The sequence below is a fragment of the Acomys minous genome, assembly GCF_964271855.1.
Source record: "Acomys minous genome assembly, chromosome: 13".
In the NCBI taxonomy this organism is placed as follows: Eukaryota; Metazoa; Chordata; class Mammalia; order Rodentia; family Muridae; genus Acomys; species Acomys minous.
The window spans coordinates 40,268,309-40,280,335 of NC_140495.1; the positions used below are offsets into that span (position 1 = coordinate 40,268,309).

A 12,027-nucleotide genomic window follows, 5' to 3' on the forward strand; every position below is an offset into this window, starting at 1 on the left:
GTACAGCTGAACTATTGCTGTAAACAAGGAAGAAAAATAATGCAGTTTTATGGAAAAATTCTGCCTCACCAACAGACAATGTACTATTGGCAAAAAAAAAAACTGTATCTCATAATTCAAAATATTTAACATAAAATTCATAGGATGACCAGTCTTTCTTCCCTTTCTTCACATTGTTTGCATCCATATGCTTCAATATCTAGTGTAGGTACCTCCCTCTGTGCAAATATTTCCACATATTTCATCTGACACCTGCCATATCCTTTGAAGAGCAGCATCTACTGTTTGTATCCATGGCCCATTCTTTTACTCAGCAAATGGTTTACTAAAGTCCACTGATGTGTCAAGACCAGAGATGCACAAAAAATATCCAAAGACAAGCAAGTAGTTCATGAACCAAGGAACATATGCAATTATTTATAACAAAATACCTTGTGTGCTATTATTAAAGATGGCAGGATAAATTACTGGGACAAAATGATAAGCCAGGACAGGCTGTAGGGGGTACGCTCCTCAGACTTGCATACTCAGTGAGTTTTATGCATAAATAACCCCTGGATTTTGCTTTTGGGAATTTTGTACAGTAGAGAATTGTGTGGACCGACAAGACTTGAAGATAGAGAGAGGACAACAGGCAAACGCACAAGTAGGTGCCAAACAAGAGGTTGAAATTCCAAATAGAGGGAAGAGTATTTCAGACAAACATAGAATGAGTAAAATGCATATGAGGGAGAGACAGAGAGACAGAGAGAGACAGAGACAGAGACAGAGAGAGAGGGAGAGAGAGAGGGAGGGAGAAAGAGAGAGAGAAAGAGAGAGAGAGAACACTATTGCTACAAGTGGACCCATTTTGAATAGACTCTCTAGGAGGAGAAAAGCAGAAAAATGTAGTGCTTGATTAATCTTGCAGTCATGGCTGCAGAGTGAAAATAAAATTATTCAAGCAGATTGGAATAAGACTACAGAGGACATTAAATTTTCAGAAAAAAATCTAAGTTTTTAACCACAAGTAATAGGAAGTCTCTGAAAGTACTAGGTGCGAGTAATTTAAAAATCCATCTTTTACATGTGGACTATAAATAGAACAACTCCCCCCACCAGAGTCCAGAGGAGGAGAGAATGTTAACACTGAACCGAAGGGCACAGACTCTAGTCATATCTAAGGAACCATCTTCAGTGAGCTGTTACACAGAATGCTGACTTTAATAGATATATTTCAAGGTTGCTAAGAGAATAGATTCTAATGTTTTCAACACACACAAACACACACACACACACACACACACACACACACACACAAAGAACAAAGAAGATGTTTTTGAATTTGAGGTGCTGGACATATTAACAAAACTGATACAATCTGTCCAGATTATAAATGTATATCAAAACATCACATTGTACCCTATAAATATAGATAATTGTTACCTGTTATTTTAAAATATGTTGAAGCTGGATAATGAGGTATATGCTTGCAGTCCCAGCACTTGAATGGCAGAGGCTGGACCAAGAGTTCAAGGCAAGACTTACCTATGCAGCAAGCTTGAGAATTAGCTTGGGCAACAATGAGACTCTGACTCAAAATAAAATAAGTGAAGACAACTTGTGGACTGTCTCAAATTTAAGGCCAACCCGTGCTACGGAGTGAGACCCAGACTCAAATAAGTAAAGAAATAACCAGCCCAGTGGAGCTCCAGTATTTTGTCTCTCACTAAAACTCAGAGGCAACTCATAATTCCAATACTTCTGTTCCAAACAACTTGGACCTTCACTGTCCAGTTCTTGACGCAGTTATAACATATATTATATAATATAGCTGATAATGTGTTATTAACATTAATAGAGGCCTTTTTGTTGTTGTTGGTTTTAACCCAGGAAACCAGAACAGAACCTACTCATGTGTCTGACTTCTCATCAGAGGAGAAGGTGGAATTCAGCATCTCCCTGCCAAACCACAGGTTTAAGGCAGAGCTCACCAACTCTGGGTCCCCATACTACCAGGAGCTGGCGGGACAGTCACAACTGCAGGTAACTGGGCCAACCTACACATAAACACGCCAACTCATGGCACCTTCTGGGACCCAACAGAATATTATGCATCCTTTGGCTATTATCTCCAAATTCTTATACCCAGGCATCCATTATTAACCACTAAAAAGAAAACTAATACTGCATTAAGTTCCAAAACATTGGGACAAATTATCCAGGCCAGCTTTTCAACTGGTGAATGTTATTTATGTTTAAATTATCTTTGATTTATAATGCTTTAAACTCATTTAACTAAAAGCCGCAAATATCCTACATATGTAAATTGCCATTATGGTAATGACTCATAAGTATACTTTTCAAAAATCCATCAAGGTGTATTTTAAGTGCTTTCATTTTTATATGTCAATTATATATTAATAAAACTGATTAAAATTTTAGAAGATTAAAATAAAAATTATCACCTAGGCACCAACTAGAGAATCTAATGGATTGAATTATGAATTTTCAATTCATAATATTATATCCCTATTAATATTTCCACTTATGCAAATTGAAAGTCATCTATGTTTGCCACCACACCACCAATGCTGCTTTTGCAATTTGATGCAATTTAAATACATGACATTAAGTGGACATAATTAAAGTGTTTATTCATCAATTACTAGAGCAAAAGTTAACCCAGGTACAGTGAGTCTATCCCAGAGGCACCAAACCCATAGTGGGTGCACAGAACTTTCTATGACAGAGTGCCTAAAGTGAAGCATAGGGAAGGGCCATGGTTGATTGAGCATCAAATCATTTCTCTCTGAATTGAGATATTCGCTCCAGGATGGAAGTAGAAGCTCATGAAATTCTGGAAGTAGACAGATATCACACTTCTAGGTACGCAGAAATGAACAAGATTCTCAAAGGTCCCTCCTCAAGGCTATAGGAGCAGGAAACAATTGTGACGAGGGAGTACTCTGACCATATGTATCCCCAATTAAAAAAAAATATTGGTTCACTAAGTTGGACTTTTGTTAAGCCATTTCTTTGGTGTGTGTTGTGGGTTCTTTATGTGGAGTGAAAATGCATGTATGTGATAAAAAGTCATCAAGACTAAGAAAACAGCATGAGTGTTTACTAAAAGTGAAGGAAAATTGCAAATAGTTTGTGTTTCTGTCAAGTAGAGTAAAAAAAAGAGAGAGAGAGATATGGTAATAAAGGGGTATAAGACAAGGCTGAAAGGGAGACCCAGGTCTTATCATGGCCCCCAAATGCTCTGAATATATCCTATCTGTTATCAAGGATTTGCTAAACAGTGTTTTAAATACCAAAATGGAACAAGTAATAAAGACTTCATAAGTACTTTCTGCTTAATAATCCATGTCTAAGAACTTGTGTGTGGTTCAGGAACACTGCAAAATCCTTCACTTTCTAGCTAATATATGTGATGCTTTAAATATTTAATTGGCTTTCTGCTTAAAATGAGAGGGGTGGGAGGTAAAAAAAAAAAAAAAAGAAAAGAAAAGAAAAGAAAAGGTTCTAGGTGAGAGGAGGTGAGCACTGAATTCTCAAACTAGGAGAAACAGCACAAAACCAAACAACCCAATTGCAAAATGAGGCTTGGAACTTAACAGAGAATTCTCAACAGAGGAATATCAAATGGCCCAGAAACACTTAAAGAAATGCTCGTCCTCGTTAGTCATCAGAGAAATGCAAGTCAAAACGACACTGAGATTCCATCTTACACCCATCAGAATGGCTAAGATCAAAAACTCAAATGACACCACCACATGTTGGCGAGGATGTGGAGAGAGAGGAACACTCCTTCATTGCTGGTGGGAATGCAAACTAGTACAACCACTTTGGAAAGCTGTCTGGTGCTTTCTCAGAAAAATGGGAATAGGGCTTCCTCAAGACCCAGCTATTCCACTCCTTGGAATATACCCAGAAAATGCCCTACCACACAACAGGGACATATGCTCAACCATGTTCATAGCTGCTTTATACATAATAGCTGGAACATGGAAACAGCCTATAATAATAATAATAATAATAATAATAATAATAATAATAATAACAACAACAACAACAACAATAATAATAATAATAATAACCTGTAAGTAACAATTAAGGCATTAAGTTGAGCTCCCCTTTCTGAGGACTGGGGGTGGGAAGAAGAGGGGGTGAGGAAGACAGGAGGATCGGCTGGAATGCGGTGAGAGAGTTAGGGATGTGAAGAGTTCTACATCTTGATCCAAAGGCAGCCGGGAGGAAGCTTTCATTCCACACCGGATGGAGCATGCGCATAGAAAACCCCATAGCCCGCCCCCACAGTGACACCCTTCCTCCAACAAAGCCACGCCTCCTAACAGGGCCACTCCTTGCGAGTCAAACATTAAAACACCTAAGTCTGTGGAGGCCAGACCTACTCAAACCACCACATTGGTAAAGAGAAGATCTCAACTCAGGGGGTCAAGCCTTGCTTGACATCGCTACCCTCTGTTTCCTATGTCCACCAAAGGAATGTTTATGGGAAAGGGGTAACTGGATCATCAAGTCGCCCTCTAGCCCCTGAAAACTTACTAAGCAAAGAAGCCTGTCTTGTCCAACTTTGCTCCTAAGAGGGTAGCGTCAATACTGCTAGCTTCCTGTCGTCTTCCATTACCTAAGGGCCAGTCCTCTGTCAGTAGCGCCTGCCTGTTCACTGGCTCCTGAGAAGAACCACTTCAAAACCTGCATTAGAAACCCAGTCAGCACGCCACCCCACCCCACCCCCACCCACCCACCCATAGCTTGTATTAGCCTAGTCCTTTGGGCCTAATCAGGAATTAACTGACAGTGCTTTTGCACTAATTTAATTTCCACAATAAACTTAATGAGCAATTTAATACAAATGTCAAAAGGAACCACTTGGTTGTTGTCCGCACGCTTTCTCCTGTGCAAACATTCAGCAAGACTCAGCTGTAGCTGCTTTTTATAGCCCCGTTAGCATACATTCTGGGAGAATCAGGGAGACCCCTGTGCATTTAGTCTTATTAATAAGGTTAAGTGGGCACTTAATTAGCAATTTAGTAGCTAGTGCTTCCTGATTGGAAGGTCCCCAGTGGATTACTTAGCAGAACTAACTGAAGGCTTTTGTCATCATGTCCCTAGACACCATCTACGCCCTCTGATGCAAAGCTCATTCTTAATCAAACTCAGACAGGTTCACAAAGAGGGCATGGACACGAACAAAAAAAAAATCTCCTGCACCAAAGCCTGTTCTGTGGAGCACTGCTAGAGGGGAGGAAGGACAGCCCTCCCAGGCACTGCAAAGGGAAGCCTCCACAGAGGCACTTTGAGGCTTCACTGACTGCTTGCACAGTAGGCCAGGGTCTCTGTAAGCAGAATACTGCAGATCCTTATCCCCTGCTCCAAATACTGCTGCACATCCTTGAGCCCTGACACCCCACATTCACTGTGGTTTCAAAGCTGTTCCCCCAGGACACTAGAGCAGGTCTGAAGAATGTACAGGGACCTCTCCTGTGGGCTCCCAAATAAAGGCCACCTCTGCAGACCATGGCCTCCCTCTCCCCAGCTCTTCTGTTAAGATCATTACTAAATAGGGGAGAGGCACACAAACATTTCCCTGGGGAAGCCTCCTTCCTGCATCACAGTAGGGATCCTCAATCTGCCTCCCCTGCCTAAGTCTTTTTTTTTTTAACTGTCAAAAAGCTGGGAATACCCTTGCAGAATCGGTGCTGTGGAGGAAATTGAGACTCTCAGAGAGCTAGCAACCCAGGTGGAAAAGTAGAAAACAAAAATAAATAAATAAATAAATAAATAAATAAATAAGCAAGCAGTCACTGGCTGCCTGCCAGGCACATGTTACTTGTTTCTCACTCCTTACTGGTACCTGCAGCATGAGTATCATCGTCCCATTTTGAAGAAAAGCCCTCAACTTAGACATTAAGCAAGGAACCCAGGAGTTTGCAGATAGAAAATAATAGCACCAATATTTAAACCCAGCCGAGCACAGTATCTCCTTATCGCAGAGATTAAGCTACTTTCATCACTAGAGTTCCTATAGGTTCAGGAAATGAAAGCTATTTTTAATATTGGCAAAATATAATTAGAAGGTAAATTAGTCTGCTGGGGGGAAAATGCCATGCTGCAGCCCACAGCCCCAGAAAAGACAGAGAATTATCTGTCTACGCATCATCTCTGCCACAGTCTTTGACACTGGCAATGCGGAGTGGCACTGATTTTTAGATACAGTGACAAAGTAAGGGCATGTTGATGAGTTTAGAGGAAAAAGAGATGAACTCACCTCACTGAGTAATATATGTTTGTGGCACCCGCGCCACCGCAGTACCAAGTCGAGGGCGAGGGACTGCAGATTTAACTCATGCACACACACAATAACACAGCGGGTCCTTCGTGCTAAGAGAGCAGCAGCCATGGCAGTGGTTTATTATCCTCTCCAGAGTTCCAAAGAGCCTTCTTATAGGCAGCCAAACAGGAATCCTCCTCCCAGGTGAAATCCCTCAAGAGGTAATCGCACACAGGAGGAAAAGTCTCAAGGAAGGGAGGGGCGGGTTCTCAGAGCAGTAAACACAACTAGCTAACCAAGATAAACACAGACGTGGAAGCTGCTAGAAACAGGACATGAAACAGCAAGACAGGCAGGCAGCCCAGTCGGGCCTGGTTCCTACATATGTTGAGTCCCTTCTGTGTGGGTGACAATATGGTGGATTCTAAAAGCAAGAGATAAAGACTCATCCCTATGCCAAAGTGCATGCCCCTCCTAGAGGCTAGAGATGTAGCCTGGCAAAGAGAAGAAATGCCCCAATCTAAAGCTGAGTCCAGAGCTTTCACTTTTCAGAAGAGAAAGTCTCGGTGGAAGCATCCAGGGAGCAGGAAGAACATGAGGGATACTGTGTTGTGGGCCAAAGGAAATAATCTATGGGGCTCTAGGGAAATAGAAATGTGTTCTATAAATGGGGAAAGACAGAGGTCAGCTGCAGTTCACTGGATGGTCAACTACAGGCTACTCATCAAGGGGCTAAAAAAGAGAAAAGTGCATCTTTCTTTTCTATTTCTGTGAAGAGATGCCATGACATAAGCAACTTATGAAAGAAAACATTTCATTGGGGACTTGCTTACAGTTTCAGAGGGTGATCCTATGGTCATCACAGCAGGGAGGAGAGCAAAATAGTGCTGAACTATAGTTCAGCGCTTTCATCCTATTCACTGGTAGCAAGCAGGAAGAGAAAGAGGGGAGCAACTGAAATAGTGTGGGCTTTTGAAACCTCAAAGCCCACCTCCAGTGAAATATCTCCTAGAAAAAAGCCACACCTCCTCCAACAAAGCCACACCTTCTAGTCCTTCCTAAATAGTCCACAGCTGGGGACCGAGCACTGGAACACTTGAGGCCCTCGGGGCCATGCTCATTGTGACCACCACACAGTGGGAATGGTAAGGCAGAGGGGAATCCAGAATCAGCAGAGTGTTTGGTGCCTTCCCAAATAACTGGACCCTATGCCACAGGCAGTATGGCCTGCCTGAGGATTTTTTTTATGGAAACCAACAATATGGAATTTGAAAATTAACTGTCCCCACCAAGAAAAAAAAGGGAGCAGAGAAAATTCTTAATCTCCATCCCCACGCCAACACACACACACACACACACACACACACACACACACACACCACAGGAAGATGGGCACTGAGTCAGTCCAGCAATGCAGGAAGAAACGTTGGTAGGGCTGCTATGGGAACAATAATGTGGAAAAACTCAAATAGCCTCAGGGGATTTGAGTGGAGATTAGTAACTGCTGATGAAAGCCAAAGAGAGAGGGTGTCTAGATATCCTGATATTTCTGGCTTTGGACAATAGATGCCACTGAGCTTGCCTGACATGGGGAACTTGGGAAATAATATGTATTTGGGGAAGAAAAGCACACTTGTGTGGAGAAGCCAAAAATGAATATAAGGAGATTGCTGAAGCCATGGGAGAAAATCAGATTTCCCCACTAAGAGTTTGAGGGACCAAAGAGAGGCAAGGAAGAAGGGCAAAGGTGGCCTCACTTGTCCCCCTGTTGTCCAGCTTAAGCGCCTTTCCTAATCGGCTTTGCCTTCCTCTCAGGCTCTCTTGTCCTACAGGATTCATCCAGGGAAGCTGGGAGGGGGCAAGTTCTGGAATAAGAAGGAAAGTAAGACGAAAAGGCTAGGGGGTGGGAACTTGCGGGGTCTTGACACTTAAAGACCAAAGACAAGAATTTGATGGAGCAAAGAAAACTGAATGGTGAGAGAAAAAGAAGAGGAAGTAAACAATAGCAGAACACTGTGAAGGAAGATTTGTAAAGAACCACCTACTCCCATGGACCTGGCCAGGACAAAGATGTGGCTTATGAGGCTGGAGACGAACCAGGAAAACAATTCTGATAACAAGCCTCACTAACAAGCAGAAATCTGTGAAATCCATGCAAGTCTAAGAACAACTCTAATTAATCAGCCATTTTGCATTTAATAATACCTTTAGTGGGCCTCCTGGGCCCCCCCCCATAGGGCACAGCCAGCAGAGGTTAAACCGTAGACTGTCTCTTGAGCTCCCTCGTCTGACGCAGGGCTCTCCCTGCATTCCTAAGGAGGCCTGCTAGGTCAAAAAACATTCAGATTAGACCCCTCCCACCAATTCCTCACCTACAGGGTTTCCCTGGGACACAGCCAGCAGTGCTGAGCTGGGCTCTGCCCCCTGAGATCTGTCATCAAGCCCAGGGCTCTGCTTGCTTTCACAAGGAGACCTACAGGAGCCCCCAGGAACATTCAGGTCCACCAGGGGCACAACCAGCAGAGGTGAGCTGCATGCTGTTCTCTGAGCTCCATTGTCAGACCTATGGCTCTGCCTACCTCCTCAGGAATCCTGGTGGCATCAGGAACATCCAGCCAACACCAGGAACAACCCAGTGGCTAAAGGCCAACATAAGAACACAAGCAATAAGATCCAGGGCAATATGACACCAACAGAGCACAACTATCCTACTACAGCAAGCCCTGAATATCCTAACACAGTTGAAGCACAAGATGACCTTAAATCCATTCTAAGGAAGTGAATAAATAGCTTAAAGAAATACAGGGAAAAAATATCAAACAGGTGAAGGAAATGAATAAAATTGCTCAAGACCTGAAAATGGAAATAAAAGCAAGAAAACACAAATTAAGGAAATCCTGGAGATGTTAAATATAGGGAATAGAACAGAAACTACAGACACAAGCATCATCAAAAGAATACAAGAGATGGGAGAGAGAATCTCGAGCTTGGAAGATATGGTTGAAGAAAAGATATATTGCTCAAAGAAAATGTTAAATCTAAAGAGTTCCTGACACAAAACACCCAAGAAATGTGGCATTATGAAAAGTTGAAACCAGGCCGGGCATGGTGGCACATGCCTTTAATCCCAGCACTCAGGAGGCAGAAGCAGGAGGATCACTGTGAGTTCGAGGTCAGCCTGGTCTACAAAGTGAGTCCAGGGCAGCTAAGGATACACAGAGAAACCCTGTCTCGAAAAACCAAAAAAAAAAAAAAAAAAGAAAGAAAGAAAGAAAGAGAGAGAGAAAAGATGAAATCTAAAAATAATAGGAATGGAAGAAGAAGAATACTCCCAGCACCAAGGCCCAGAAAATTTTTCAACAAAATCATAGGATAAAACTTCTCCAACTTAAAGAAAGATGCCTATAAACATACAAGAAACTAACAGAACACTAAATAGATTGGACGAGAAAAGAAAAGCCTCATATTACATAATAATCAAAACAGTAAGTGTACAGAACAATAAAAAAGAATATTAAAAGCTACAAGGGGAAAAGACCAAGTAAGATATAAAGGCAGGCCTATCAGAATTGCATCCAGTTTCTCAACAGAGACTCTAAAGGCCAGAAGGGCCTGCGCATATGTCTTGCAGACTCTAAGAGACCACAGACTACTATACTCAACAAACTTTTAATTAGCATAGATGGAGAAAACAAAATATTCCATGATAAAAGCAAATTGAAATTATATGTATATACAAGCACAGATACAGCCCAACATAAAATACAGTAAAAAATACTCTAGCCAAAAGTTTTAACAACACCCAAGAAAACACAGGTAATAAATAACTCCACATCAGCAAAAAAAAGGGAAGTGTGTGTGTGTGTGTGTGTGTGTGTGTGTGTGTGTACCAAGAGTACCAACAACAACATAAAAATAACAGGAGCTAACAATCACTGATCATTAATATCTATAAATATCAATAGGTCCAATTCCCTAATAAAAACACACAGGCTAACAGAATGGATGTGAAAACAGTATCCATTGTTCTGTTGCATTACAAGAAACACGCCTCAAAAAAAAAAAAAAAAAAGACACCTCAGCAACAAAGATAGACACTACCTCAGAGTAAAGTGCTGGAAATGATTTTCTAAGCAAACAAACCAATTTGATCACTTCCCCTTCATGGGGAGGCCCTTCATGCACACAGAGGAAGGGGAAGCAGCCCATCAGGATGAGACAGGGGATGGGGAGAAAAATGGGGGTAAGACATCAAGTGTGAGGATAGATGTAGGGAGGGCAGGGAGAGAAAATAGAAATCTTTGGGGGGGGGGCGCATCTCTAGGATGGGCCAGAGAACCAAGATGGAGGAGGCTTCTGGCAGTCTATGGGGGTGATCCTAACTGATACTCCTAGTGGCAGAGGATATGGAGCCTGAAGTGGCCACCTCCTGTAGCCAGGTGGGACTTCTAGTGGAGGAAGGGGAACAGCAAACCACCCACAGACCCTTCAAACCAAAATTTGTCTTGCCTACAAGATGTGCAAGGATAAAGATGGAGCAGAAATTAAGGGAATGGCCAACCAAAGATTGGTCAAACTTGAAATCCATCCCATGTGAGAAAGCCAATCCCTGACAGTATTAATGATATTCCTCTATACTTGTAGACAGTAGCTTAGCATAACTGTCTTCTGAGAGGCTTTATCCAGCAGCTGATGGAAACAGATGCAGAGGCCCACAGCTAAACATTAGGCAGACCTAGCGGAGTCATGTGGAATAGCGGGGGAAAGGATTGAGGGACCCCGAGGTGTCAAAGATACCACACCACAAAAAGACTTAAGTAACCCGGGGCTCATGGAAGCCGAACAGAGACTGAACCACCAACAAAAGAGCATGCAAGATCTGGACCTAGGCCCTCTACGTACATGTAGCAGATGTGCAGCATGGTAAACCTGTAACATAATGATTAGAATGGGGCCTGTCTCTGATTCTGTTGCCTGGCTTTGGATCCCTTTCCCCTAGCTAGGCTGCCGTGTCTGGCCTCAGTGGGAAAGGACGTGCTTGGTCCTTCTGCAACATACGTTGCCAGGCTGGGTTGGTACCCATGGAGAGCCTCCCCTTCTCTGGGGAGGACGGGGAGGAAGGGAGAAAAGGGGGTAAGGATGGGACTGGGAGGAGAGGAGGTGAGAGCTGCAATCAGAACGTAAAATGAATAAATAAATAAATAAATAAACAAACAAATAAACAAATAAACAAACAAACCTATTTTCAGTGTTGTATTTTCAAAATCCTCTAATTCAATTCAGGAAACATCATTAGCTTATTATTAGCTATATTTAAAAAGGTATGTTACTCTATGTAAGTGAAAAGGCTACAGTTAAAAAGGTGCCTGCCAAACACTATCTCAAAGTTATTTCATATTTTATGTATGTAAAAATCACTATTGGAAGCATCTCAGAACCACTCGCGTATGGCTTTAAAGCTAATAGAAAATACTCTCTAGGCTTCAGAGTATTTGACATGTTTTGTTGTTTCAGCTTTCTGTTTCAAATGCCCCTAACTGACTCATCAAAGGTGTTTAGAGGCTTTGTTTGTTGCTTGTTTGTTAAGATATGAGTCAGTACGACCAAAGAACACTTCATCATTTCTTTCTTTTTACAGCTGCAAAAGATACTTAAGAAACTTCCAGGATTCAGAGAGATCCATGTGGTCGGATTTGGGTGAGTCAAAGAACCAGACTGTTCTCGGCTTTAAATTGAAAACAACA

General features: G+C 42.2%; 1 protein-coding gene across 1 annotated transcript in view; it reads left to right on the forward strand.

Annotated features, from left to right (window-relative positions):
• The window catches only part of IMPG1 (interphotoreceptor matrix proteoglycan 1), a gene marked incomplete at its 5' end in the record, with an annotated part of 140,878 nt that overhangs the window by 39,298 nt on the left and 89,553 nt on the right, over window positions 1-12,027 (forward strand). Inside the window, 2 exon segments of the mRNA XM_084754326.1 lie at window positions 1,873-2,025; window positions 11,922-11,980. Of these exon segments, the coding sequence (XP_084610452.1) occupies window positions 1,873-2,025; window positions 11,922-11,980 (212 nt within the window).